The sequence below is a fragment of the Suillus paluster genome (genome assembly GCF_016628075.1).
Source record: "Suillus paluster strain FC165 chromosome Unknown EDB91scaffold_16, whole genome shotgun sequence".
NCBI lineage: Eukaryota > Fungi > Basidiomycota > Agaricomycetes > Boletales > Suillaceae > Suillus > Suillus paluster.
The window spans coordinates 246963-273946 of NW_024537576.1; the positions used below are offsets into that span (position 1 = coordinate 246963).

Below are 26984 nucleotides of genomic sequence, written 5' to 3' on the forward strand. Positions count from 1 at the left end.
TGGATCATGTTACATTTCCACCGTGTTTCGTTTTCACCTTTGCCAGACATGGTATACTACAACTTCGAACTTCGCCTTATCTACGCATTATACGGTAGGCACGGTCACAGGCTTTGAGGCAACAGACTGAGAAATGCAAATAAAAGTCGAGATTAGGTGTACATATCTGATTACTAGGTACCGGTGTACAGTCCTCAGGCTAAAGTCTGAAATATCAGCATGTAATTCCTTCACCACAGGCTGCACGATAGCCTCAGCTGGATGTTACACGTGAGGTCGTCAGAAGGCCGCCTTGATCGATACGGTGAAATGACGCACAAAACATGATCATACTCCAATATGCACAAACACGATGCGATGGTCCAAGGGCATGTCCGTGTCAGAAGCTAACGACTGGACCGCTTGGTGCAGCGCTCGGGCAGCTCTTCCTGAATCCATTGTGCCACCCCCGCAAAATCTTTTGTAGAATGCATCAACCAAGCGCTGCACAGTGGCATCTTTGACCTTCCATGATGTACCAATGACACTCTTCACCCCAGCAAACTGTAGGCCAGCTGCTAGGTGTACCACTTCGTCAGGAGTCTTAGGGTCACCGACTGCGGTCTCGCAGGCGGAAAGAAATGCGAATTCATGCCGAGAAAGATCCATTTGTGTGATGCCGAGGAGTGAAAGCGGTTCGTCGCGCATGAGAAAAGCCGACCTGAATGGTTCCTCGAAACTTTGTGTTCCGTGACAAGCAAAATGGAGCCAGTGATGACCTTGCAACATGCGCAGGACTCTCAATCTCGTCGATTCGACACTTGTGACTTTGGTGAAGGAAATGGTCGGGGAAGAGGGTAGAAGACTCTGCACCAATTCTAGCTCAGGCTCGACAGCTTCCAAAGGATGTAAATATCCTGGAGGTTGGTTCTGGCCGATAGCAGCAAAAGACGCGGACAAGGATATGTCGTGACTTCTGCGAGCCCTGATCAGCGTGGTGAGGGATAGAGTGTATGAAGAAACATATAGCTGCGAAAGGGACTTTCCACCACGCTTGTATTCGCCAGCAGCATGCAACGGCAAGAAATTGAAGACGAAAGTTGGGCACCACCATATTCGGGATCCTGGTCGTGCAAATCTACCCAGGTTCTCGACCACAGGACTGACTACGTCATCCCATAACTCCCGCAAAGCTTTTATCAGCACCGGTTGGGTCTCTTTGGGACCGGTCTGCTTTTCAACCGTCTTTCGGAGTGCGTTCACCAATTTCCCGAGGTTTTCTAAGTTGGTGGGGAGTTGAATGCTAGCAGGAGGTTGTTTGTGCGGGATAATGATGGCATCACAAGAAAACCTGCTTGCAACGAGAGCAATGATAGGCCCATCAGAAGCTGCATCTTGAAGATCGGAGAACAAGGGGGGAAGGAGGAAGCGACCGAAGCCCTCAACCTTCCGAACATTTCCCACGGTTGTATTCCAGTCCTCCACCAGACGTCTGTACCGGGTAGTTTCTGCTTCTACATCAACTCTTTGCATTCCTTCTAAAACATTCACAGGAGGTTTATCGAGGAGGGAACAGAGGTCTCGGAATTTCTTCATCAGTGCTTGTGGGTGATCTCCGTGTTCCTGGAGGCTGTCAAGAGGTGTGCGGAATCGCGCCATCTGGGTCCAGATAAGAGTCCTGCCTTGTTCCAGTAACTCCACAGCGCGGTACACATCGCCACGACGAAGAGCACACGATGCAGCATCGACTGCAAGTGTGTGTGGGAAGTCCTTCATGGCATGATGGCGAGATGACACCGAAGCTGTCGCAGACATGTAAGCGTCCAGAAGTTGCATGGAAGTTGCATACGCTTCCAGTTGAGTGACATGTGTATGTCGATCAACAAGGAGAACCCAGAGTAGACTTGCTCTCAAGCGAAATCGCAAACCTCCAGAGATAATATTTATTGATGCCTTGAGGTGACGTATTGCGGCATTCAGAGTATCGATATCCTCGCCAATGCCATCGAGTCCTGATTGATGGACCAGCAGATAGACCCGAGCTATTGACACATGGACATGTGATTGAGAAGGATTGCCTGGCTTCAACAGAGTTAATGCATAGCGGTATTTCTCGAGAGACTCGTTGAGGTCTTGGGCATTGCCTCGGTGCTCAAAGCGAGTGACAAGACAATCCGCAACGCGACATAATGACCTGGAGCGATCTGGGTGACCGACGGGGCGCAAAGCCAATGTTTCGCGGTGAAGCACGATAGCATAATCCAAATCTTGGTCATTGCGTCGGCGCTTGAAGCGTGTGGAGAGAACCCCCCCAAGGTTATTCAATGACCCGGAGCAATCTGGGTGACCGACGGGGCGCAAAGCCAATGCTTCGTTGTGAAGCACGATGGCATAATCCAAGTCTTGGTCATTGCTTCGCCGATCGAAGCGGGTGGAGAGAAAACCCCCAAGGTTATTCAATGGCCCGGAGCGATCTGGGTGACCGACGGGGCGCAAAGCCAGCGCTTCGCGGAGAAGCTCGACGGCCTCATCCAAGTCTTAGATATTGCCTCGGTGCATGAAGCGGTCGCGGAGAAAACCCCCAAGGTTATTCAATATCGGATACCGATCTGGGCGACTGACCGGGCACAGCCTCAGTGCCTCCCTCTGAAGCGAAGTAGCCTCATCCAAGTCTCGGTCATTGCCCCGGTACTGGAAGCGGTTGTAGATAATACGCGCAAGGTTATTAAATGACATGAACCGATCCGGGTGATCGATGGGGTGCAAAGCCAGCGCTTCGCTGTGAAGCACGATGGCATTATCCAAGTCTTGATCATTGCCTTGGTGGTCGAAGCGGGTGGAGAGTCGTTCTGCAAGGTTATTTATTGACATGAATCGATGCGGGTGACCGACGGGCTGCAAAGCCAGCGCTTCGCTAGTGACGCGTGATAGCTTCATCCAAGTCTTGGCCATTGCCTCGGAGCTGGAAGCGGGCGAAGAGAACATTCCCAAGGTTATTCAATGACTTGGATAGATCTGGGTGATTGATCGTGCACAACCCCAGCGCCTCGCTGAGAATCACAAAAGCCTCATCCAAGTCTTGGACGTTGCCTCGGTGCAGTGGAAGCTGGTGAACAGTATGAAACCCAGATTATGTAATGGCCAAAACCGAGCTGCGTGACCGACAGGAAACAAAGTCAGGGCCTCCCTCTCAAGTAACATGGTCTCATCAAGGTCTTGGCCATTGCCTCGATGCTTGAAACGAGTCAACAGCGCGGAACCCAGGTTACACAGCAATTGCCCTCGCTGAGGATGTTCCGTGCTGTAGTGTCTTAACGCAGCGTAGTGAAGAGATATTACTTCATCTAAGGCATGAGGATCATCTCTGTTAACAAAGCTCCATGAGACGAACGAGTTCATTCGGATCCATGGATGCGCTGGGTACCTAACAACGCGAACACTCAGTCATGAGCGGAACAACTGAAATTTAAGTACTGACTAGTAACAATGCGAAACACTAATACTTGTCAGTAAAGTTCTACAAGTGTTGGTAGGATATACTCACCTCAGTCGTGACTGTTCGGGATAAAATTTATTCAGCGAAATATTACACAGCTTGTAATTTCAGTCTTGAGGTATGTAGGCTAACCTAATTCAGGCATTCCGTTACGCGGTCAACATTCCTCCGCAAACGCCTTAAACCAATCCCTCCCAGCCTCCCAAGAAACCCTCCCAGCCTCAACCCCCTCAAGCGGATGCGTCTCCTTCGGGAATGTCAACATCTCCACTCGCCCTATCTCTCCCCTTTAGCGCATGATACAACCGCATTCCCTGCGTTGGAACCACACGCATATCGTCTTCCCCGAGTAGTAACAAAACCGGTGCACGCACGTGATCGACATGCGCGATTGGCGATGCTTCGAATAGCGTTTTGAACGTGGCGGGCGTCATGATCGACTGGGGGGTGAATTCGAGTCCGAATTCGGCGTAGATCCAGTCGGGGATGTCGGACCCTGTGAGTTCACCTACGGAAATGACAGGGTTGCGCATGACTGCTGCATTGAATAGCTTTGGGTATTGTCCTATGACTGCAAGTGTGAAGTGTGTGAGAAAGGCGTCATTGTTGGTGAAAGGGTCTTACGGTGCGCAGCGAGGAAACCGCCGTGACTTCCACCTTGGACGACTTGTCGCCCGTGCTCTGAAATGCCAAGTCGGACGAGCTCGTTGACGCTTTCTACCACGTCTTCTACGTCCATCGACCCGCAATGCCCGAGAAGTTTTGTTATGTATTTCTCGCCGAATCCCATGGAGCCGGTATAGTTGGGTAGAGAGATGGTATCTGTGACCGTGCTGGTAGTATCAGTAATAAAATAGCTTGGAAGAGGGGCTTACATCCTTCTAGGGCTAGTGCGACGGTGGCTGGAGAGAATCCTGTCGTCGACGTTGCATGAGGTCCTCCATGTGGAACGGTTACGCAGACAGGTTTGGGACCAGGCGTTGATGAGAGCTTCGTTGACTGAATGACGAGAGTCTCTGTCGGAGGACGTGCACCGATGGGTATAATTGACGCAGCAAGGTCGCTGAGCGCTTTCTCAGCTGAAAGGCACGATGAGACTTGGAAGGGATTCGAATTGACTCGAACGTACTTTCTACAGAGATCGTTGGTTTATCTAGGACTTTCCAATTAAGGTTGCCATGCGGATCAAAGTATCCCAGTAATACCTCAGATGGGGTAGTAGGCGTGCTCCTCGAACAGATGAAGCGCGTCTTGCCATCTGTAGCAAGTACGTTCCAACTGTACATGGGTTCGCTGTCGCGCATTTTTGTCTCGTCTGTGATTTCTCCCGTTTCTTTATCAATGAAGAGCACCGTTGTGCGCGAGCGCCATAAGGACTGTAGCACGATGAATACATTGTCTCCGCGACGTAGAAAGGGGCTGGAAGGTATATTATACTCGGTATAAAGTCCTGGAAAGTTGTTTTCGGGGGCAGGCTCCATGACGGTGTCCACGAGAACCTTGTGGGTACCAGTGATGAGATCGCGAGATTCCAGAGAAACGCAAGATGCATGAGCACCACCAACGGGGTTTGAGAACCAAAAGAGTTTATAGGGTGTCTGATTGTCAGCAAAAAACACACGAGGCGAACGGCAAGAGCGTTCTGGTGGTGTCAGCCTCAAAGAGTTGCACGAGATTGTAGTGCCGAAGGGGGTTCCATGCAAGCTTGCGGACTCGGGAAGTCTGAGTTCCCATATGCCCATTGGACGGTTGAAGCACCCTTTAACCCCAAGTAGTCGACCGTCTTTGGTATGGTCGTGTCCAGTGGCGAAGATGACATCTTCTGTTGCGAAAGTAGCTTGTCCGAATAAGACAGGTACTTGGGTAGGCTGCGCCATTGAAAGGGTCAAAAGTAGCATGTCTTGTTTAGCGGCCCTGGTGAACGCTGTGGACCGTGTCCAGCGGAATAGAAAGATAGTGGGTCTTTTCTTGGTGCGAGATGGTTCTCCAAAGTTCGGGGTATATCTGAATTTTGGGTAAGGATCGTCTGAAGCGTCGTCGTCGCCGTTGACATTTGCTTCGGCAGTGTATAGCAGGGATGTCTCTGATGGTGAGAAAGAAAGCGACGACAAAACATCTGGCATCTGATGAGCAGGTATTTGGGGGCCTTTATTCATTCAACTTACCATCTGTATGAAAGACATCATGGTACTTGGTGACATCTAAGGATGCCTCCATCTGGGTGCCTGCCCAGATCTCGACGAATCGTTTTGTATGTGTGCCATTACCGACCTCTCGTAGGATTGCCTGACGAGACTTGGAGGGAGACGTTGTGAACGCCTTGACTTCAGATGAATCATGGGTGATGGCAGAGGTTATCTGATCATCAGAAGTAATGACGGGGAACGTCTTGGTAAGAGATCGCTTGATGTTACGTTCGTGATCGCGAACAGAATAAGTGACTCGTACAACTGGGCAGGTGTCTATATATTACTCTCAACGACTACTGATTGTGTTGATGGACGCACCATCACCACCAACGAAATCGGCAGATACAGGAACCGGAAGCTCTACTAATTCCGTGTAATAGGTTGATGAACCGGTGTGCTGGAGTAAAGCCATATCGCTAGTACTTGTATGATTCTGACGTGTCGCGAATGTCGTCTTAATGTTCGGGTATGATCTACGTGGGAGGAGGAGAGATGTTGACGCTGAATATGGCACGTGAACTCTAAGGAACCTCGAGCTGTTTCGATTGGCTGATAACAAGCTTAAACTGGGACCGCGATTGAATAGAAGGTAAGAAGACATGTAGCCATCAATTACTACTAAGAACGAGACACACCCGTAGATTTTTCTACAAGACACTGCACGTAGAATTTGGAAGGAGGGGAGGAGGAGAACATGTCGTTTTGCGCCACCGGGAGATGCCGGAATGAAAGATTTTAGGTGATGGGAAATTGTTAGTCAGCAATCCGGATTGTCTTGCCAGGCCAACTGCAGTTCCCTTTGCTTCGCACTTGGAAAAAAATGGAGGCTGAAGATGCTGAGAAAAGGGGAAGAACGACACCTGAGACGTTCCTTTTTAGGCAACTTCCACCGCAACATCGTCGTCTCCTCGTACCCACCTTCCAACGTCCTCAACACTGAAAAAAATCATGTCTGAAGACATTGAAATGCATGATAATGATCCTCATCCTCAAATTTCAAGTCGGAACACTTCAATTTCTGTTCCAAATGACATTATCAACAACAACAGTCGTGACAATTCTCTCGACTACCTAACAGACCGCGACGTACACAACAACATTGACGATAGCGATATCAAACCTCCACCGTCAAAGAAATTAAAGTCGTCATTATCGGCTACCGGCTCCAAGCCTGTATCTACCATAGGCGCAACTGCCATCAAACCAAAGTCAAAAGCGCCTCGTCCTCGTTCACCTTCTCCAACTCCGCCGCCTCCTCCGCCACCCCCTCTTCAAACTGTTCGACTTCAAATAAAACTTGGAGGTCCAGATAATTATGAGGTCGATATTGCTAGCATGGCAAAGACAACCGGTCAACGTCAGCCCACTCCACCGCCCCCGAAAGCTGACACATCCGAAAGCGAAGGCGAAGACGACCACGATGCTCACGACAAACCAAAAAAGAAGAAGGTAATTCGCACCACTACAAGGGGTATTCGATCAACACTAAGGGGCTCTTAGAAAAAACATACCACATCCGAATATTACGACGTTAATGACCCTTTTATCGACGACTCCGAGTTGAACATCGACAATCGCACACATTTTGCCCAAACAAAGCAACAAGGTTTTTACGTGTCGAGTGGTGAAGTTGCCCTCATGAAAGACAGGTACGCGTTGTAATGTGATATGATGTGCCTTCGTTGCTCATCTCATTTGTGCAGCAGGACGCCCAAGAAGCCCAAATCCAAGAAAGTTCCTGCTGAAGGAGCTGCTACAGCAGGTCCAAGTAAAGGTCCTACTACCAAGGAGGACGGCACCAAGGAGCATCCCATTAGCTTGCTTGGTGAAGACAAGGCCAGCAAGAAACGCAAGAACTATACAGTGGTCGAGGAGAATGGTAAGAAGAGGAAGGTTGTGGATATCGTACGTGTGTCGACTTACCCAATGCCCGTGCACTCACTTGCAACAGCGCGACTTCCATGCTGAGCTTCAGTTGGCCATTGAAGACCTGAAGGTTGCCATATCTAAGGGTACGTATATTTCACTACCAACGCTTGCTTGTCTTATGTCGTCACAGAATCTTGGGATGTCAAGGGCAAGTTCCCACCCTCAGTAAAGCCCATACTCGCCGACGTCGCCCTAAAGGCTGTAAACCTTGGCGAGTACGACGAGGACTTTTTCAATCTTATGCCTGTGCTGTTCCCCTACAATCGCTTCACTATGACCGTACGTTCGCAATATTATAAAGCCCGCTTTTCACACTCACGCGTCAATGCGCTATTTCACAGAAGCTCATCAAACGCACTATCTTTACCGACCACTTCAAGATTTTGACTGACAGACAAGACGAGCTGCTCCAGCAACTCGCCGTACTCACGAAAGAGGGCTTCTCGAAAGCTCAAGAGGAATGGGAAAAGAGCGTCGTTGCTTGGGGTGCGTCCCGTCCGTCCACGCTTTTATCCCTGTTCATTGACATGTTCCTTCCCGCAGAGCGTCGCAAAGAGAAAGCCAAGAACGAATCTGCGGAAGCGGGCGCCGCATCAACAACGCCTAGTGCCGCAGATGCACAGCACCATGACGACGGTGCCGGTAGCGGTGCCGATGGTGACAATGCGCCAGGAACAGGCAAGGCGGATGGTACTAGGGATGCGCATCCCCCGGCACAAAAGTATCGTCTGACAGAGCAGATGAAGTCTATTGTCTGGCAACTCGTGATGCTCAGTAATGAATGCTGTCGGCTTGAGAACGAGAAGAAGTAAGGCGTCATGGTTATCTAGTTTCACCCTTGTGTTTGACTGTAGTTTCAGTGATCTAGACGGCAGCAATGCGCTCGTTAGTGAACAGGGTTCAAGAAAGATTCTCTATCAGAAGGTATGTTCTCCTTGACAAACCTCAGAAGATTGCTCATTCGCGCAGATCGTGGCAGCTTTCCCAACTGGATGGCTGAACTCGGGTCAACTATCACGAGAAGGTACGCAATGCTGTATTCCTCTCGTCCAAACCTGTACTGACAGATCTCCAGTGAGCTCGTTGAAGAAGAAATACGAGAAAGAAACGATGGAACAAGATAACTGATTTCTTTATTCGATACTATGATCTTACTACATATGAATCTGGACTTCGACTGCTAGTGTTTTTGTTGGGTATATTTTATTCTTTTACTTGCTCCTGCTTCGGAATTCTTTCGCTCGTTTTCTCTCTCTTTCCCTCAGAGTAACCTACGTTCTCATTAGTGACACATTATCCCCGTTTATTCACTGCTCTGGTTTTTGGTGGACGATGTCACAGGTGGTGTTTTGAAATTTGCATGCTTTGGTAGATATGACTTCCCGTCGGCTAAATAAGGCGGATTAACATTTACCGGAGTTCAAAAACGAATTGCAAAATGAGCAAAAAAAAAGTATTAATCTATGCAAAATACGAAACCATAGGTCAATGGAGTATAGTCAATTATCTGCCCAGCATTTCCTGGCCACCAGAGCTGGAGTGTCGAAACCGCAATGCAACTGCGATAAATGATGAACAAATGACATTAGTGACGACATGTGATCTAAGTATTATGTATAGCATTGTGAACCTCTCCAGCACCTTTGGGGAGAGTGGAAAAATACAAACAGGGTATACCTTTTGCACAGACAAACGGAATGAAGTTGAGTGCCGGCGTACAGCTGCCCGAATCTGGCATAGAGTTACATCTATGGGTGGTTTGGCGGCAAGTGCAAGTCGTAGAAAAGGCAATGCGAGGGTGGATGATCGTGGATCCTTGTTGAATTTCAAACGGTGACGAAATAACGACCGGCATCGCGGCACACCTTCCTAAAATGTGAAATTATAATCTATGTCGCATTATTTTTGCCTATGGGAAGTTATTCAATAATATGACTGACCTCAATACATCGTTCTTCTGTGATCTGCCATTGATCTCGCGTCCCTGATAGCCTTGACACGCATTTTGCGTACTATGTGATAGTACTCGGTGCGTATGTCTTCCTGCCTGAAACATTCATGGCGACCGCGCCAAAGGAGTGTGCTGACCACAAATCTGTCTAACCTAGTACTTACTAACTAGTAACAGGTAGCCAGTGAAGCCTGCCACTAAAGAGGCGCATTTGGTCTCTGGTCTCTGCAAAGTCATATTGATTGATATTGATATCGAGAGCCATTCTAGTGCTCAGCGCGCTGTGCTACTACGAGGAAATCGACGTTTACTTTGAATTCGACGTCTCTTGCAGTTCCACAGCTTTCTCTACGCCTCTCATTAGAGTCTCGATGTCCGCTTTGTCTCCTGCCAGCGATCCCGCAACTCTTTCGAATACCCTGGCAAAACCTTTGAATATATCTGCTTCCCCACCTCCGACAAACTCTCCCAGCCCCTCCATCTCGTATCCGAATCGGTAAGCCTTTGGAATTCCTTCTGGCACAGTCTGGATCAGCCTGCCCATCAATGCGGGTTGTGACATGCTGAGTTCTTTCATTAGGGCGTTGGCAGTCGCAGGTGACGAGCGATGGGCAGCTGTTCATGGCACGGCAGATATTATGAAGGTGCAAATTGATTCAAAAGAGGGACTCACTTAACATCATCGTCATGAAGAGGCCTATAGAGCCTTTTTTCATCATCTATCATGACAAGGATCGTAAGCCCCGTCTGATTTTACCGAAACGAATCACTCACCGACTCGCAAAGTTTCAAAGCACTTGCATCACCAACTCCAGCACCGTCACCTTTCAACAAGGACACCCGGAGTCCGTATTGCGATAACGCGGCGAACTCTTCCAGCATCTCTTCCCCTTCTGAACAAGCATAAAAAGTGGGGTCGAACCCAGGTCGTGGTGGTCCTCCCACTATACCTGCATCGATGAATTTCATAGACGTCCCTTTGAACAGCCCTCCAATACGTTTCACAGACTCCGGATTAACAGCGTTGCAGTCGACGAATACGCGGGGATGGGTATTGGACGGTGACTCTCCACGCCGATCAACGACTCCTCGTATCTTCTCTGCGAAAGCAAACGCTTCGCGTGGGGGTACTATGCTCAGGATCCATCTTGATTTCGATACCAATGTTTCCAAAGATACATCTACCATTCCTGCGTCTCGTGCTCGTTGATGAGCGGCTTCTGAGCGCCCGTCGAGGTTTGTGTAGACGGTGCATCCTGCGGTGACGAGACGTTTGGCTACTGCGGAGCCCATGGCTCCTGCAGAAATGACGGCGATGGATGACATGGTGGGTGGAGGGTTGAGGGCCTACGCTGATCCGTTTTACGAGTAGAGCTCGCGAGCTTATTTATGGGTCGTATGTCTTTCGTCTTTCCACGATCCACCCTGCTCTGGTGCGGAGGTCCGTACTATGTTTATTTTTGTTTTCCGGCAGCGGTCTCGATTTAGATACGGAGTCGTTCTCTCAATGTGAACTACAGAAATATGTAGGTTGACACAAGTGTGTCGCAGATATAACTGTAATACGGATTGCGCTGGCCCCTCGGTCTTTAGCCTATTACTCGATTTTTTTCCATCAAGCCCTCGCCTTCTCACACTTCCGATCTTTACGCACTTTCACCGATGAGATGGTGCATTCTAGTCAAGTGGCTCTCTACGAGAAGAAAGATGTGGAACAGGTGAGCTGATTTCTTTCTTCGAGCCAATTATGATTCTGGACCTGATTTTTGATCGCTTCGTTCATTTAAAGTACATTGCTTTTTCCACTTCATTCTTTCAGGATAAACTACGTTATCGGCATGCTATAGGTATGAAGAATGTCCAGCCGAGCTGAGGATTGCTTAAGACATTTTACTCCTGTTTGCTCGATTCAAGTTTAACATGTTCGACCGTACTGATTTAGAATCCTACATGTCGTAGGCGTTGACTGGCCACGTCTTCATCAACGGGAAGCGACCGAACAATTTGCAGTGATACGCCAGTATTTGCACAGACCAATCGTACAACAACTCCATGATCTCAGAAACCAATAGTAAGTGAATACATGACATGACCTCTGTTTATTCTGCTCGCACAAATTCCCAAGTCTGGGCTTCCGTGCCCTCGTCGTTCTTCTGGAGCTTGAGCTGCGCTGGATTAAGCGGAGTCATTTTATGAACAAGGGAGATACACGCACCCTATCGCGTTCGTCTTCGGCGCGGTACAAAGTATACTCGGGTGAATCCTTGGACGTCTTGCCGAGACTGCGACCATGGAGCATGAGTACGAATGTCAAAACAAGGACGCTCATCACTCACGTGTAACCTTCTTCAGTCTTCCTGAGGATTCAGATGTACAGCGGACGTCAAGCCACCCATTCGCCCAGGTATGTACTGGCAGTGCTATGCAGAATGAAATTAGTCGACTTCATCATCTCCGGTGTGGTAATGCTTTTCTCGTCAGAGAGCTCCGTCTATATGTCAGTCATTCGTGCTGAAGGCCATGGGACAGGGAGCTGATTTCTTCTTTATTCGCGCATTTTTGATTATCATTCTGTACCGCTTCGTTCATTTATTACATCTCTTCCTCCGCCTCGATCATCCTTCTTCGTTATTTCAGGATAAACTCGGCATGCAGTCACCCATGAAGAATGTTTCAATTACGTGCTCCGTACCCCAGTGGAGCTGAGATTGCTGAAGACGTTTTACTCCGATTTAAGTTATGTTCAACCTAGCACTTAGTGATCTGCATTTCGTGACAAGTGACCATGTGTTCTCTCAATGGGAGGCAACTTTGCATAGACTAATCGTACAAAAACTACGTGATCTCAGAAACTAAGTGAATACGTGGTACGACCTCTGTATCCCAGCGCTTATTATGCTTGTGTGATTTCCCAAGTCTGGGCCGCCACGCCTTCCTCATTCACCCTGAGGGCGATCTGTACTGGATTCAGCAGAGACACTTTATGAACAAGGGGATACACACACCCTGTTGTCGTCCTCGCGGTACCAACTGTACTCAGGGCCATCTGAATTCCAGGGCAGCATGCTGATACTGCGACCCTGGAGCTTGAGCACAAATGTCAAAACAAAGATTATCGTCACTCACGTGTATGTCCCCGCTGGAGTCCTTCTGAGGATCCAGATTCGCGGCTGGTAACTCTCGTCGTCTTCGGCCCTGACATCTGGGTCCTACAGTTGGTGTCTAAGCAGCAATTTCAGTCTTACAGGAAACAACTTACACCAACAACACTCGCAGATGCAACCAAGGTCTTTTCGTTGTCGGATGTGGTGATGGTGCATAATCTCCGAGTGTCGTCGTCATCATTGTTAATATATGTGAACGACCACTACACTTGGCGTGAGCGCTCAATGTGGCAGGAGCATAAAATCCTTCTGCTTACTTTATCGTAGGAGCCTTCGTCGAAGACATCGGGTTCCAGTGCTATAACCTTGTGTTCCTCGCCAATGGCCCAGGCACTGGTAACGCGATAATGCTCTGGGTCTGGGGTGGCCCTGTAGATACGATAATTGAACCTTATATCAGGATAATGCATTTGTGAGTTGGTGTGATAGGTCGATGAGGTCAGTGATCTTGACTGCCCTACCTTTATACTCGTGATTCAGACCCAGCAATTCAATCACTGTCTCTCATTGGTCCCCTCACGCATCCAATGACATGAACTCGAGGCAGACAATTACAACTGCGACTCTTGTCATTCCCGTAACTGATTGGAACCGGCCGGGATTATCGTTCGCCGAAGGGCATACAGGGGTACAAGTTTACTGGAATATTCTGTTAAAACGAGGAACGGCAACCGGAAACAAAAGACTTACCGAAATATGAATGTGACAATTCCAGCCCATTCCATAAAGAAGCCACTTTGAACATACCAATTGTCACTGTTCGGGACAAGAGATCAGAAGATAAAGACCATATCTGTAGTAATATTACACATGGACCCTTCAAAAGGAAGGCTTAGCGAGGTGCAGGGCATGGTCTTGCTGATCAGTGAGGGGCGATGTGAGGTAAAACTCGACTATGCATCCACGACGTTTACTCCCTGGACATTCCGTCAAAGCGAGGAAGAGCAACTGGAAGCTACAGACTTGCATACCAAAAGTGTGCATGCCAACCCCTTTCATTCAGAAGTCGGCATCAACTGGAGTCCAACTGTCACTGTTCGGGAAGAGAGATCCGAAGAGAAGGACCCTACATCTGTAGGTCACACATGCACCCTTCAAAAGGAAGCCCCAGCCTCGAGGTGCGGGGTAAATACCTGACTAGTGACACGAGTCTCTAACCATTTTAGCTCCAATTTAGCTGAACCTTGTGGGTGTATTACAGCCTGAACAATTGAGAGCGTGGGGGGCCTCGGCGACTTCACTGGGTAAAAGCTGAGGTTCGGGAACATGCCAACAATGTTCCTCTCACACTGGCAGGGCTCTTCAGATTAACCCTCGCATGAGACCTTAAGGACAACATAGATTTTTAGTAAATAACCTGGAGTAGGATGTGGCAGTCATCTTTCTTTTATACCTATCAAAGTACAACCATCCACCACCACTCTAGTCCGCATCAACGATACACAACATGCCCAATCTCATCTTCAGCACCTGCAAACAACTTATTACGCACTCGAAACGACGGACTGCATTCTTATTGTTTCAGGGTGGTAATACTTGCCCTCTCCCAACCTTCTCCCAATGCGGTTGCTTTCAGCAACACGGTGTTATTCAGCCTGCACGAATCGCCAGCTCTGGGGATCTGCTTCGTCGGAGACCACGATCTGCGCTGGATTAAGCAGAGACACTTTATAGACAACGGAAATGCACGCACTAGCTCGTCTTTGTTGCCAAGGTATAAAGTGTATTTGTCGTCATGGAACGGAGAAATACTGCAACCCTTGAGCTTGAGCACGAAGAGTAAAAACAAAGATGATCGTCGCTCACATGTGACCCGTGCCAGTCTTCCTGATGAACCACAACCCAAGGTGGTGCTCGGGGAGGACAGTTGGGTTCTACAGACAATGTCTAAACAGAAATTTCAATCTTACAGTACACCACTTACTTGTCCGACGCCACCACCCATGCCCAAACCGCATACTTCATTGACATCGATGATACGGTGGGCGTGCCAGTCTGGATCGTCCTCACTGGGATGCAGATAAATTACGCGCCACTACTCGTGGCGCGGGCGCTCAGAGTGGCAGGAGGTCTTAAAGTCCATCAGCTTACCTTCACGCTGTACTGCTCGGGATCATTGGCTACTCCACGAAGTGCGCAGTCATCCTTGCGAACGCCAGCGTAACAATCCAATTTGCTGAGATTTTGGATGTAATATACGCCGGTTGTGGGATAATCGATGATGGATGGGATTTCATTGGCTGGCACGAATTGCCAGCTCTGGGGTTTCGGATATTTTTCGAGGGCACGTCTGCGGATGGCATTTCTGTTGAAGGCACCCTCGCCGAAGATATCCTTGTCGGAGAGTATGATCTGCGCCGGATTAAGCAGAGACACTCTACGAATAAGGGAAATGCACACACCGGTTCGCCTCTCTTGTCGAGGTTCCACACCTTGTCACGACCGTCAAAAATCCTGCGATCCTTGAGCTTGAGCACGGTGAACAAAAGGATAATCGTCGCTCACATGTAACCTGTGTCAGTCTTCGAGAAGTACCAGATGCCGCTGTATCGGCTGCGCTGGACAGCCTCAGGTTTGTTCTACGGACGGTTTCTAAGCAGTAATTCCAATCTTACAGTACACCACTTACTTGTCTGAGGTCCGAGTCATCCAGACCCAAGTTGAATCCACTATCGGCCTCGGTGATCGAGTAGACCTTACGGGTGCCCCAATCTACAGAATCAACCACGCGCCACTACTCTTGGCATGAGCGCTCAGGGTAACAGGGGGTCCTACAGTTGTTCGGCTTACCTTCATGTAGTACTTCTTGGGATCATTGGACACTCCACGAAGTGCGTTGTCACTACCATTGCGGAGAATGCCAGCATAACAATCCAAGCTGGAATTTCGGATATAATAGATGCCTTCTTTAAGATCACACTGGCGATCGGCCCATGATGATCCAGACATTGAAAAAATACCTGAGTTAGTGTTATAGGACGATGAGGTCAGTGATCTTGACCGCCCTACCTTTATACCCGTGATTCAGACCCAGTAATTCAATTTCTCCCTCCGATTGGTGCACTTGCGTGTACATTGGCATGATCTCGTGCGACTCTCGTCATTCCCATAATTGATTAAATGAACCGGCCGGGAATATCGTCCGCCGTTGACACATGGGTGCATGTTTGCTTGAACATTCAGTCAAGCGAGGAAGAGCGACTGGAAGCGAAAGACTTACCGAAATATGCATGCAACAGTTCGGGCATTTTTCATGAAGTCACCTGAACATATATCCGTCAAAGCGAGGAAGAGCGACCGAGGAACAGCCAAAGACTTACTTAAGTACAGAAAGCGTGCATGCTAGGAGTTCAGGAAGAGAGGACAGAAGAGAAGGGCAATACCTCTGTAGTCATTGTATCTATTACACCACGCACTCTTCATTGAAGGAAGTTCCAGCCTCAAGGTGCAAGGCAAACATGATCTTCTTGACTGAGGCTCTACCCATTTGTTGCGTAGTAACCTCAGTCTGTGAGTTGAACATGAGACTATAAGTAAGGACAACATAGATTTTAAGTAAACGATAGGATGAATATGAACATTGAGAGACATACTTACTTCAACTTGGCTCGAGAGCGAACTGGGACGACAGTGAATGACTCTTCTCTTCGAGTGGCTGCGTTTCCTGCTGGTTGCAATTGTGGGCTCTTCAAGCCCTTGGAGATTAATATCTAGCCCAGCTGAGGACCCAAGTCGGGACGTTGAAATGACAGGCATGAATCATGTGCTATGTATGACCAAGCCGCTTGTCTGGGAATCTGAAGTTCCTCGTGATATACAGGCCTGCTTTCATATTGATATTACTTATGCTCCTGGCATTTATGCTTCTTGAAGACATTCGATTGAGTTCAATCGACTGGGGAGCAGGAGCAACTTGTTTTCTTCGAAGCCCGACAGTAACCGTGACTACTACGAAAGTAGACAACGAACTTCAGAGGCTGCCACAGTCCTTCAGTCCATTCACATCGCATCAAAAAAATGCTTGATCACTCACTAGTCGATGTTCCTGAGCTCTGAGCCACTCCCGCTGTCCAGTCCTAGCAACACTTCCTAAGCATGTGCACATGTCCCTCGACGTTACTAAAACACGTGTACGAACGTCCTTCCAATACTCGTTCCAGCCGCTCCCCCGAATGACTCCCATAGTGCTTCATTTACACCATCGAAGCCTGTACCCAATCTCTGACTTTTTCAAAGTCCAAGCCACAACCAACTACCACTGGAGCTTATGGCTCTGTGCGTCTCGCTGCCAGCCATGCAAGTGGGGTGAACCAACAAATGCACCGAATGATAGCGTGGAAGTACACCTCCTGCACCTCGGGGACGGACGCCGGCTCGTTGCAGCAAACAGTGGTGCCTAGGTATGTTCTCTTTACACGTTTACTCCGAGTCGCATTACACGCTCACGCTTTCTTTGTCGCTTGTTGCATTATCTGCTGCATGAGTCGTTAGGCTTACCTTCGAGCTGTCACACCCGCGCGAACCGTTCCTTTTGTTTCCACCACGCGTTCGATCATTCTCTTCCAAGGTATCAGCTCAGTCGAACTCATATCGACTGGATCGGCTTTTTCGCAACTGTGGACCCATTGTACGCACTACGAAATATACTGGATTCTATCCATTACCTTACAGCGCGCTAAACGACTTGTGTGAGGCTCTCCCGCTGCCGTTAATCTCGTCTTTTGGTCTCAGCGCTTAGTGCAATCAGGACCAGTGTCTATCGTGTCGAAAAGTCATCGACAACATGCACCGCATACCCTTGTCCTACTCATTCTGTCCACCACTCAGTTCACCCTCGTCGTTTTCTTAATTGCGTCATCATGCCCGGTAGCTTGGAAGTCAATGATCCCTCCTTCCAACCCGCAAGCATTGTCGTGTCCTTCAAACTCAGCGCGACGAGACGCTGGAAATCAACCATGTGACTCCTATCAACCAAGAAATCTGTAGCGTGGGGTGGTGTCGTGATCCTGTAATGCATCCAGGGACTTGCATACGTGATTTGAGAACTGATCCTCGGCTTGTAGAACATCACATGCGTCACCTAAATGAGCTCTTCAGTGAGCGATGTGCTTCTCATTTACCCATCTACCGACGTATATCGTGGATCTATCTTTCCCACCCGTTCATGGTTTCCACCATTCCCTTGTGTTGAAAGGCGTTGTACATGCTTGCCGAAACCAGGATGACGCAATATTTGGTGCAAAATGATGCTAGTCCCTGCTTTCGGCTTCTGCTGATAGAAAGCCTCACCGCACGAAAACATAGTACACGCAGTCTCGACTCTCGATAGATCGTAACCGAAGTGTCGCGGAACCGACGATGCCGCACCTCACGCATGTCAATTTGCGAAGAACGGGCATAGAGTTGTGAGACAGCGGAGTAGGACCCACTGCCCAGACGCCCGTGCGTACGGGTCTTCAAGCAGGCGATGGCAGTCGTAGAGTGCAGGCGTAACACTAAGAGTCTGTGCAGGACGGAAATGAGATGAAGCAAAATCAGCTCGGAAGACAAAGGCTGAAAGGTTGGATTCAATATACCAGTGATCAAGTGAAGTCATCCATATCTTGGAAACGAGCATGAAAAGACAAATGATTGATGTCCCAAAGATCCCCAAGCGGTGGGGAAGTGCACTTTCAAGCACTGGAGGAGAACAGGAGCGGCGAACGTGGAGGAGAATGACAGCTTCGTATACATAGTGAGCAAATGTGTGGCTTGGGTGGCGCCTACCGATGACGAAGTTTAGAACAGACCATATTACAGGCGCTTAACGAACTCATGGGTACGGTATGATATATCTGATAGCCTGCCAGCGGATAGTCGGGTGATGCTAACGGGCGAGCGAGGCTGGATCAGCCAGGATGTGAACGAATAAGTAATGGGTCAACATTTTTCGTAGAGATTAGTTTGATATCCCGGTCCGTAATACTCAGGCACGTGGGTCCGTGTTCTAATGCGAAGGAACGACTATCTTGCTTCGATTGGTCTGGCTAGGGGGAGACCATCCATGTTCGGACTTTGGGTGTGTCGCGGAAATAGATTGGCAGGTAACATCCGGTGATAACAGTAGTACTCAGTGGTAAGTACATGAAGCTCTGTTGCTGATAAGATGTTCTTCTCAGATTTTGGAACTTGAGATGTTTGGATAATTCCGTGCACTCCATTCATCGATTTTGTTGATCTAGATTCGTCCTGCATGTCGTACCTAGTCACTGACCATGTCTTTCTTCAAGTGAACTCGATAATGTTCGGTACCGCTTGACACGCCAGTATTTGTGTAGATCAATCGTACAACTTGATCTACTTGCCCAATCTCAGAAGTAAACTGCTTGTACGACATCACGTGGTCACAATCTTGAACTGCAGTCTCATTAAGCATTGTCGTTGCTAACATAGGCTGTCCGTACTCACGCCTTCTGGAGAATGGCCTTTACACCAGATGCACCCAAGCCCTCCAAATCCGAATAGCCTAGTGGGATAAATCAGCCTTCATGCAATACAACTCCTAAAAATATGCGCATACCACCAATTAATTCCTTGTCTTTCGCGAGATCATGTCGTCAGCACCACCTAGAAGCGGGACAGGCTAGATGGTTTGTAACTCACTAGCAAAAACCCGAGGGAATGTGGCCGCAGAACCAGGGAGGCTGCCAAGGTAGCCGATTATGGCCTGCTGCTCCCCGGTTTCGCTAAGGCTGTGCGCACTTGTCAAGCTATTGAGGGTCCGATCAAGCGAATCACTTACTCGACTGATTTACCATGGAGCTCCGGGTGTTGTTGCAAGAAGTCCAGAGCTTGCTGGGAGTAGTAGCAAGGCGGTGAAGTCCGGATGAAGATGACGAAGCCGTTGTCTTTGAGGTTATTCTGAGGTATGACATTAATGTAAGTGTGAACTTGAGGCAGGCAGCGCCAGTTACTTCAACAAACTCTTTGATGTCCTTCTGATTCATTCTGGACGCTGACGAGGTGTGAGAGGAACTGGATAAGGAGAGAAGTGTAGTAGTAGAGGAGACTCTACATACATACTGAGAACCATATCCATCCTCCGGCAATTGGCGTGTTCTGTAACTTTAGTAGCCAGCAACAAGTCAGCAGGTCACGCCGCAGTAGATGACAGAGACTCTTTAAGTTTTAGGCGCTTCGCACATCTAACCACAGTATTCTGATTTGCTGGCGTGTCACGAGATCCTTGAATAATTAACGTTTAACCTTGAACGTGTCATAAGCGAATACATGTAACACGATGCGACTTCTGTATCACATGCAGATTCTCATACTGACACGAGTTGCCAGCTCTGTGCTCGTCGATGTTGATCACGACCTGCACCAGGTTAAGTAGAGACACTTTACGAATAAGGGATGTGCACGCACCGACTGATTCTCGTTCCCGAGGTACCAAGACAGTAATCTGGGTCGTGAAAGTTCTGGCCAATACTGTGCATCTTAGCTTGAGCCTGAAGAGTCAAAAACATGCATGATCGTCGCTCACGTATAACCCATTACAGTCCCCGTGAGGATCCAGATCTGCGTGATGTCCAAACCGTAGACAGTTTGACCCTACAGACAGCATCTAAGCACCGATTTCAATCTTACAGTAGACAACTTACAGGTTGGACGTAGTGCTGCCGCGCTCCGGTTTGGTCCGGTTCATAGAGGGTTGAGCAAGAACCGAGAACCGAACCTAGGTCCGGTTCTACTAGACTCGCCGAACCTCGAACTGGACCTTTGCGAACGGTTCAAAATGGTCAGGTTCGGTTTTTTTTTCGGTTCGAATGCGAACCGAACCCAATTTTTTTTACAGCTAGCAAAAAAAAAAACATAGACACAGTATGAGCATCATCCGCAGTGTCGTTGATCCAAGCCATGATCTCATCCAGGATGTCCTCTCGCGTCCCTGGTAAACACTTCTTTCTAGTGTCCAATCCTGCTCCTTTTGCACCCTTCATCTCGCTCAGGTCCACGCTCTCACCTGGAGCACGGATGTCAAAAAATGAAGATTCGACTGCATCAAGCACTTACTCAACTGCTGGACACCTTCCAACATCTGGTGCATGACCACCACCGTATCTCGTGCTGCCCTATCCCGAAACTGTTTCATGAGGTCATCAAACATGGCGTTGTATCTTGTCACTGTGTCATCGGCTTCCGATACGACGTTTCTGCCGAGTCTGGACCCTGCAAAAACAGCTAGCGTGAGCTCACCGACAACCAAATGTAGTTTGTCGGCTCACAGAAATTCTTGCTCTTGGAGTAATCATGGAGAAAATAGGAACACTCGAGGGTCTGCTGACATATTCGCACAACAACACTTTTCATTGATATGATACCACCAGATCGTTCTCTGTGAGAAATATGTAGACTTCATCCATTTTTGAAAGGAGCTGGCTGATAGAGTCGTCACGAGTTGTCTGACAGATGATTGTCTGTCAGAAATATATGTTGGTCAGGCATGCGGTCGGAAATATTGGGTACACTGTAGCTGGATACCTTAGAAACAACCAACAAAACACCCCATGCTGCCTTGGCGTATGGATGGATCTGTGCTGCAACGTTAATGACAAAATCGCTGCGTTATTGATGCCTGACACTACAGCTTGCACGGGCCCAAAAACAGGTTTTAACTCAGAGACAGCCTCTTGAGCTTCTAGGCGAGCTGCATCTACCGCTTCCGAGTCAGGCTTGCTGGTCGCATGGGTTGCGAAATCTTGGTCATAGCATATTCTGCATTATGAACAGGCTAAAGAAACTTGTATCACGCACATCTGATTCAGCGCCACAGGCTGTCTGACCTTGATCTGGGTGATTTGAGAAGTACGAGGCATTCCGCAAGACCGCTCACTCACATTTCGATCACCGTGAGAGGGGGACGGGTCTGTCAAAAATACATCAGCATGGGCAGAGGTCACGCTTGGAAGCTTGTCGGTTCCCTCTTCTGGTGCCATGAGCTGTGCAGAGTCCTGTGTCAGGGGTTAGGATAGTTGCGATAAGCATTAACTGATCGCCACACACTATTGTCGGGATTGTTGTAAAAGACGATATCCTTGGCATCCTTATTAGTTTATTGAGTTTATTGCGCTTGATTTGACAGTTAATTCAAATTTCATACCTTGAGCTTTATTGGACAGCAGGAGGTGCGGGATGTGAGCCTCCGGACAGAATTCAAAGTCAATACAAATCTCAAGGATCCCAGAAGTCAAAGTGACCATGGGGAACCAGACAGAATTCAAAGTCGGTGCAAATCTCGAGGATCCAGAAGTCAAAATGACCATAAGTGTGTGCCTCGCCAATGTCGCAAGGAACCTTCGGTTTGGGGTTTGGAATGGTTCAGGAACGTCCGAACCTATGTCTGAACCATTCGGGAGACAGCGGACCACGAACCTCGTTCCGGTTCGGTCCGCGCAAAATTCAGAACCATGGACCGAACCAAGGACGAACCTGACCATTGGTCAGGTTCGAACTGTGGTTCGGGACTGGACCACGGCAGCACTAGTTGGACGGATTTTATACCTGATGTTAATGTAACACCAGCCTGCTCGAGAACACAGCGTGCCTGGTCCTCGGATTGCTCAACATAGACTGGGCTCCACTATTCTTGACGTGAGCGTTCCTGAGGGTGACAGGAGGGTCCTAAAATCCTTCAGCTTATCCAAGAAGTACACTTTCTCCTTCCTGGGAGATATTACTAGTGCCAGCGAAACAATCCGATGTGCTGAGATTTTGGATGTAATAGATGCCGGCTTTAGGATAAGACATGGTTGATGACAAGTTGATGAGACCGGTGGTCTTGAATGCCATTAATGATTATATCCATGATTCAGACCCAGCAATTCATTCACTCCCTCTGATTGGTCCACTTGCGTGTCCAATGGGATGAACGCGAGGCGGACAGATGTGACTGCAACTCTCGCCATGTATCTGATAAACTCAGGCTAGCCAGAATTGTTGTTTGTCGTCGAATGACATACATGGGTACAACGTTTACCTGAATATTCTGATAAAGCAAGGCAGAACGGCCTGAAGAGAGTGGGAGGACGAAGGATGGTATTAAACGGGAAAGCGAAAGCGCCCATTTGTGGCCGTAGAAGGGGTTGGTGCATCGAGTTGAAGGCCGAGTGTGTGGCTTGGGTGGCGCCTACCGAGGACGAAATTAAAAGTGAACAAAACTGCAAGCGCTTATTGCAATTTACAAATACAATGAAACTTCCAATAAAAATAAAAATAAACGAGTGTGTCTCTGTTGTGGCTGAGACCCGGATGATAGTCTGCCTTAGCGGATCAACGGGTGATGCGAATGTGCACGCGATTAATTCAGTCCAACGCTGTAGGTTGTGCAAGTCCTTGCAAGCCACGTCTTTGATGCTCGATAACGTTTACTATAGTAAGCCGATCCTCGACCCCAGTCACCACTACACTGCAAAGTCCAAGTCGCGCGCGTCTCGCTGCCAGCCGCGTATGCAAGTGAAAAATGCGTCGGACGACAGCGTGGAAGTACAATTCCTGCACCTCAGGCCTCAAGGACAGACACAAGCTCGTTGAAGCCAACAGGATGCATAGGTACCATGTGAGTCACTCTGCGCATTCTGACTGTTGCTTCAAGTCATGCCTTCTTCATCACTCATCGTGTTAGCTGCTGCATAAGTATGCAGGCTCTCATCTTACTTTTGAGCTGTCATACTGGCGCGAATCGTCGCTTTTGTTTCCACGACGCTCTCGGTCATTCTCTCCCGTAGTATCACTGGCAGCTCAGTCGAACTCGTACAGACCGGATTCGCTTTTCGCGACTGTGGACTCGGTATATGCACTACGAAATACACCGGATTCTATTATTACCTTGCAGTCTGCTATATTGCTGGTATAAGTGATACAACTAGTATCCTAAGAGTCGCAAGGCGCCACTGGCATGAAACTCCCATGTTCGCTCCAGCAGCCTGATCCATGATACCACCCCCGCTGATGACTGACCATGACATCGCTCGCCCCTTAGCACAGGCTCTCCCGCTGCCATTAGTCTCATATTTTGGTCTTAGCGCTTAGTGGAATCAGGACCAGCATCCATCGTGTGGACAAGCCATCAATTACACATGCAGCATATCATGCATCCTCTCCCATTTCTCCTCTCCCTCTCGCCTAAACTTCATCCACACTTCTCGTATGCATACTCTCCGACTTGTCCCACTAGTCATTCTGTCTACCATTCAGCCCATATCCAGCCCATCTCCCTTGTTCGTTTGCTTACTCGCACTGTCGTGCCCTGTAGCTTGGAACGCCAATCTATCGGACTCGAAGCTTGAAGGCGGGTCAATTCATTCTACCTGGATATTTGATTCGTGTCCTTCACGCTCTATCTACAAGTTGTTATTTTTTCAGACAAAATCTTCATGTCTCCTCCTTCCGCATACCTGCAGGCATTCACGTGTTCATCAAACTCGACGCGATGACACACTACTAGTAGAATACCTTCTTCCACGTCGATAAACTACGTCATCGTGATGTTACTACCCTTCTATTCTTTGCTATTTACGTATGAAGAATGTTCCAATGTGCTTCTTACCCCAGGCCAGCCAAGCTGGAGTCAGATTACTTAGGACGACGAAATAAATTACCCCCATCGGTTGCTCGATTCAAGTTACGTCCGATCTTGCTTACTAGTAGAATCTTGTACCTAGCTTTTCTCAATGGAAAACAAATGAATTGAAAGAATTCGGCACCGCCTGTCACGCTTGCATTTGCGTAGACCAATCGTACACTAACTACTACCTGATCTCAGAAACAAGCGAATACGCGACGCAGCTTCCGTGTTCCATTGCTCATTGTTCAGGTGCCGGTACAAACCTCCAGCTCTCGGTATTCACAATGCCCCTGGCAATCACAATCTGCACTGGACTAATCAGAGACACTTTACGAACAAGGGAAATGCACGCACCGGCTCGCTTTCCTTTCTGGCGGTCCAAACAAATTCACTGTCCCCAGAGCGCTGACCGATACTACGACCCTTGAGTTTGAGTACGAAGAATCAACACAAGAACGATCGTTGCTCACGTGTAACCCTCGAGAGACTTCTTGAGGATCCAGGTCTGCGCGTTGTCGAAGGTGTAGACAGGTTCGAACTACATATGATATCTAAGCATCCATTTAAATCGTACAGTTGGTCACTTACTTGATCGACGGAGTTTACACCCAATGAGCGCGCACCCGTGACCTCAGTGAAAGTGCAGAATACCTGAGAGTTGTCGGCGGAGTCGCCGTCATTGTCAACGTACTTCAGGAGCCACTACTCTTGACGTGAGCGCTCAGGGTGGCAGGAAAGTTTGACAATCTTTGAGTTTACCTTCTGGTAGAACTTGTCGGGATTGAGAGGTACTCTACGAAGTGCTGTATCGCTTGGGATGATGGTAGCATAACAATCCGGTATGTTGGAACTTTGGAGGTAATAGATTCTGTCGGGTTCAGGAAAATACATGGTCGACGATGAGATGGAAAAGTCAGTGCGATAGAATGATGAGGCCAGTGATCTTGATGCCCTGCCTTTATACCCGTGATTCAGACCCAGCAACCCAGTCACTCCTCCGAGTAGGTGATCAATCAATACTAAACCATCCTAGCAATTGGTGCACGTACGTATCCAATTGAATGAACTCGAGGAAGACATTTGTGACTACAGCTCTCGTCATTCCCGATGAACCGGCCGGGAATGTTGTTCGCCATTGTATGGTGTTTACCTGAACATTCCATCAAAGCGAGAAAGAGCGACTAGAAGCGAAAATGAAGAGGTCACCTGAACATACCAGCTGTCACCGATCAGGAAGAAAAATCGGAAGAGAAGGACCCTATCTCTGGAGTCATCGTATCATATTACACATGCACCCTTCAAAAGGAAGCCCCACGAGGTGCGGGGCAGGGTCTTGCTGACCAGTGACGGGCGATTTTAGGTAAAATTTGACTACACAATGCACGCATTAAGTTACGACGTTTGATTTCCGTCAAAGCGAGGAAGGGCGACAGGAAGCGAAAGACTTACCGAAAGTCCGCGTGCTATAATTCCGGCCCCTTTCATGAAAAAATCACCCGAGAATTCTGTCGAGGCAAGGAGGGGCGACCGGAAGCTAAAGACCATACTTTTGTGGTCAATTAGATCATATTACACACGCCCCCTTCAAAAGGAAGCCCCAGCACAGTGCGGCGAAGACATAGTCGTCCTGATTAGTGATCCATCCTTTCGTAGCTTAGTGGCGGGAAACGAATGATATTGCATGAATGAGTTGGGGTATGACAACAGGAAGTATCTAGAGAGAAACAGGTGAGATATCGAGTAGGCAGTAAGGCTTTTCGGCCTGGGGCATGGCCTGAACCTAGGGTTTCAGTGTGATGGGCGGTTGGGCACCTATCAGGTCACCCTGCGTGAGGCTTGACACCCAGGAAATGAATGCATGACTCTGCAGACAAACAAATTGACACAAGTGGGGGGCCTATACGAAAAGGAAAAGAAGTTAGCAAAATCTCGTTGTCTGTATGCTAAGAGAAGGAGCGGCGGGCAGCTGCAAAAGACTATTCAAGACGAACGAGGAAACACAGACACGGATCCACTGCGTCAGACGCCTGAGTACATACCGAGTAGCTGAAGCTTGAATGCCCGGACGGATTCGTTGCTCCGAACATCCCACACTCTCGCTGTCCTGTCCCAGAATCTGTTCACGGCTCGCTCACCATCTAGCTTCAATACACTGACGACACAGTATTAGTGTGCTCTGTCCGACATTTAGCGATGACTTTCCTCGTACCGATGTCCCACAATGTATGCCTCACGAGCTACTGTCCCATCTTCACTTCAACAATAGTGTTGCCATTGGAGACAGTGCTATATAATACATAGTGGTGGACACCTTGCATCATTCGCTCTTGTTTTTCGACCTTGCCAGACTGGGCCAAACTCGAGGACTTAGGGTATCGGTGGTGCGCACGGATTCGCAGACTGCTCGACACTGTTGCTGTACAAACGACTTAATAAAAAGGTATGGCTGGCCTCCTCGATGCATTGCCACGCATTTTCCTAGCGACTACTCACTATGCATGCCCTCTCTGGTTGATGCATCCACTAGTGAGGATAACTAGGGTGTGCGGATGGGCACAAGTCCAAGGGGGTATGGGTGGAGGCCGAGAAAGAAGATGACATTGGCGGCAGCGGTGACATTTGCATAGGCAGGCGGATGGCCAGAAAGCGAGTGGTAGATAGTGGTGTGGAC

At 48.6% G+C, this 26984-nt stretch overlaps 8 protein-coding genes across 8 annotated transcripts; 2 read left to right on the forward strand and 6 right to left on the reverse strand.

Moving 5' to 3' along the window:
* Nucleotides 1–327: 327 nt before the first annotated feature.
* Nucleotides 328–2931, reverse strand: EDB91DRAFT_1272627 (CHAT domain-containing protein; the record flags this gene model as incomplete). Its single annotated transcript, XM_041324602.1, has 2 exons — nucleotides 328–2505; nucleotides 2602–2931. The coding sequence occupies 2 exons, from the start codon at nucleotides 2929–2931 to the stop codon at nucleotides 328–330; spliced, it is 2508 nt and encodes an 835-aa protein (XP_041178936.1).
* Nucleotides 2932–3632: 701 nt separating this feature from the next.
* Nucleotides 3633–6076, reverse strand: EDB91DRAFT_1328331 (Alpha/Beta hydrolase protein; the record flags this gene model as incomplete). Its single annotated transcript, XM_041325277.1, is given in 7 exon segments — nucleotides 3633–3762; nucleotides 3782–4046; nucleotides 4100–4297; nucleotides 4351–4554; nucleotides 4605–5531; nucleotides 5641–5925; nucleotides 5983–6076. 7 exon segments carry the CDS (start codon nucleotides 6074–6076, stop codon nucleotides 3633–3635), a joined length of 2103 nt encoding a protein of 700 aa, XP_041178937.1.
* Nucleotides 6077–6462: 386 nt separating this feature from the next.
* On the forward strand, nucleotides 6463–8876 carry EDB91DRAFT_191861 (uncharacterized protein). Its single transcript, XM_041326382.1, has 10 exons — nucleotides 6463–7113; nucleotides 7165–7313; nucleotides 7368–7569; nucleotides 7616–7676; nucleotides 7724–7872; nucleotides 7935–8079; nucleotides 8137–8401; nucleotides 8454–8517; nucleotides 8563–8617; nucleotides 8669–8876. The coding sequence occupies exons 1-10, from the start codon at nucleotides 6613–6615 to the stop codon at nucleotides 8719–8721; spliced, it is 1644 nt and encodes a 547-aa protein (XP_041178938.1). The 5' UTR covers nucleotides 6463–6612; the 3' UTR covers nucleotides 8722–8876.
* A 543-nt stretch (nucleotides 8877–9419) lies between these two features.
* On the reverse strand, nucleotides 9420–10870 carry EDB91DRAFT_1080691 (6-phosphogluconate dehydrogenase C-terminal domain-like protein; the record flags this gene model as incomplete). The annotated part of the gene is made up of 6 exons (XM_041315270.1): nucleotides 9420–9462; nucleotides 9534–9585; nucleotides 9709–9767; nucleotides 9856–10159; nucleotides 10218–10263; nucleotides 10319–10870. 6 exons carry the CDS (start codon nucleotides 10868–10870, stop codon nucleotides 9420–9422), a joined length of 1056 nt encoding a protein of 351 aa, XP_041178939.1.
* A 3157-nt stretch (nucleotides 10871–14027) lies between these two features.
* EDB91DRAFT_1272638 (uncharacterized protein) lies at nucleotides 14028–15657 on the reverse strand (the record flags this gene model as incomplete). The annotated part of the gene is made up of 9 exons (XM_041324603.1): nucleotides 14028–14351; nucleotides 14402–14459; nucleotides 14515–14582; nucleotides 14633–14743; nucleotides 14800–15060; nucleotides 15111–15162; nucleotides 15214–15287; nucleotides 15338–15442; nucleotides 15499–15657. 9 exons carry the CDS (start codon nucleotides 15655–15657, stop codon nucleotides 14295–14297), a joined length of 945 nt encoding a protein of 314 aa, XP_041178940.1. The 3' UTR covers nucleotides 14028–14294.
* Nucleotides 15658–18999: 3342 nt separating this feature from the next.
* Nucleotides 19000–19828, reverse strand: EDB91DRAFT_192506 (uncharacterized protein). The gene is made up of 6 exons (XM_041326383.1): nucleotides 19662–19828; nucleotides 19490–19608; nucleotides 19351–19439; nucleotides 19268–19285; nucleotides 19156–19213; nucleotides 19000–19104 (listed from the first exon to the last, which is right to left on the reverse strand). The coding sequence occupies exons 1-6, from the start codon at nucleotides 19692–19694 to the stop codon at nucleotides 19092–19094; spliced, it is 330 nt and encodes a 109-aa protein (XP_041178941.1). The 5' UTR covers nucleotides 19695–19828; the 3' UTR covers nucleotides 19000–19091.
* A 3932-nt stretch (nucleotides 19829–23760) lies between these two features.
* EDB91DRAFT_192696 (uncharacterized protein) lies at nucleotides 23761–24330 on the forward strand. Its single transcript, XM_041326384.1, has one exon. It carries the CDS (start codon nucleotides 23896–23898, stop codon nucleotides 24217–24219), a length of 324 nt encoding a protein of 107 aa, XP_041178942.1. The 5' UTR covers nucleotides 23761–23895; the 3' UTR covers nucleotides 24220–24330.
* Nucleotides 24331–24551: 221 nt separating this feature from the next.
* On the reverse strand, nucleotides 24552–25204 carry EDB91DRAFT_1080697 (uncharacterized protein; the record flags this gene model as incomplete). The annotated part of the gene is made up of 5 exons (XM_041315271.1): nucleotides 24552–24617; nucleotides 24668–24728; nucleotides 24784–24851; nucleotides 24902–24964; nucleotides 25073–25204. 5 exons carry the CDS (start codon nucleotides 25202–25204, stop codon nucleotides 24552–24554), a joined length of 390 nt encoding a protein of 129 aa, XP_041178943.1.
* Between the last annotated feature and the right edge of the window lie 1780 nt (nucleotides 25205–26984).

Bases quoted from the DNA above. Each gene is read 5' to 3' on its own strand.
- EDB91DRAFT_191861 (XM_041326382.1), top strand. From the start codon at position 6,613: ATGTCTGAAGACATTGAAATGCATGATAATGATCCTCATCCTCAAATT. The intron at 7,114-7,164 runs GTAATTCGCACC...AGGGGCTCTTAG, and splicing joins ACAAACCAAAAAAGAAGAAG to AAAAAACATACCACATCCGA. The intron at 8,618-8,668 runs GTACGCAATGCT...ACAGATCTCCAG, and splicing joins GGGTCAACTATCACGAGAAG to TGAGCTCGTTGAAGAAGAAA.
- EDB91DRAFT_192506 (XM_041326383.1), bottom strand. From the start codon at position 19,694: ATGAATCAGAAGGACATCAAAGAGTTTGTTGAA. The intron at 19,609-19,661 runs GTAACTGGCGCT...GTCATACCTCAG, and splicing joins ACATCAAAGAGTTTGTTGAA to AATAACCTCAAAGACAACGG. The intron at 19,440-19,489 runs GTAAGTGATTCG...AAGTGCGCACAG, and splicing joins CTCCATGGTAAATCAGTCGA to CCTTAGCGAAACCGGGGAGC.
- EDB91DRAFT_192696 (XM_041326384.1), top strand. From the start codon at position 23,896: ATGCATACTCTCCGACTTGTCCCACTAGTCATTCTGTCTACCATTCAG.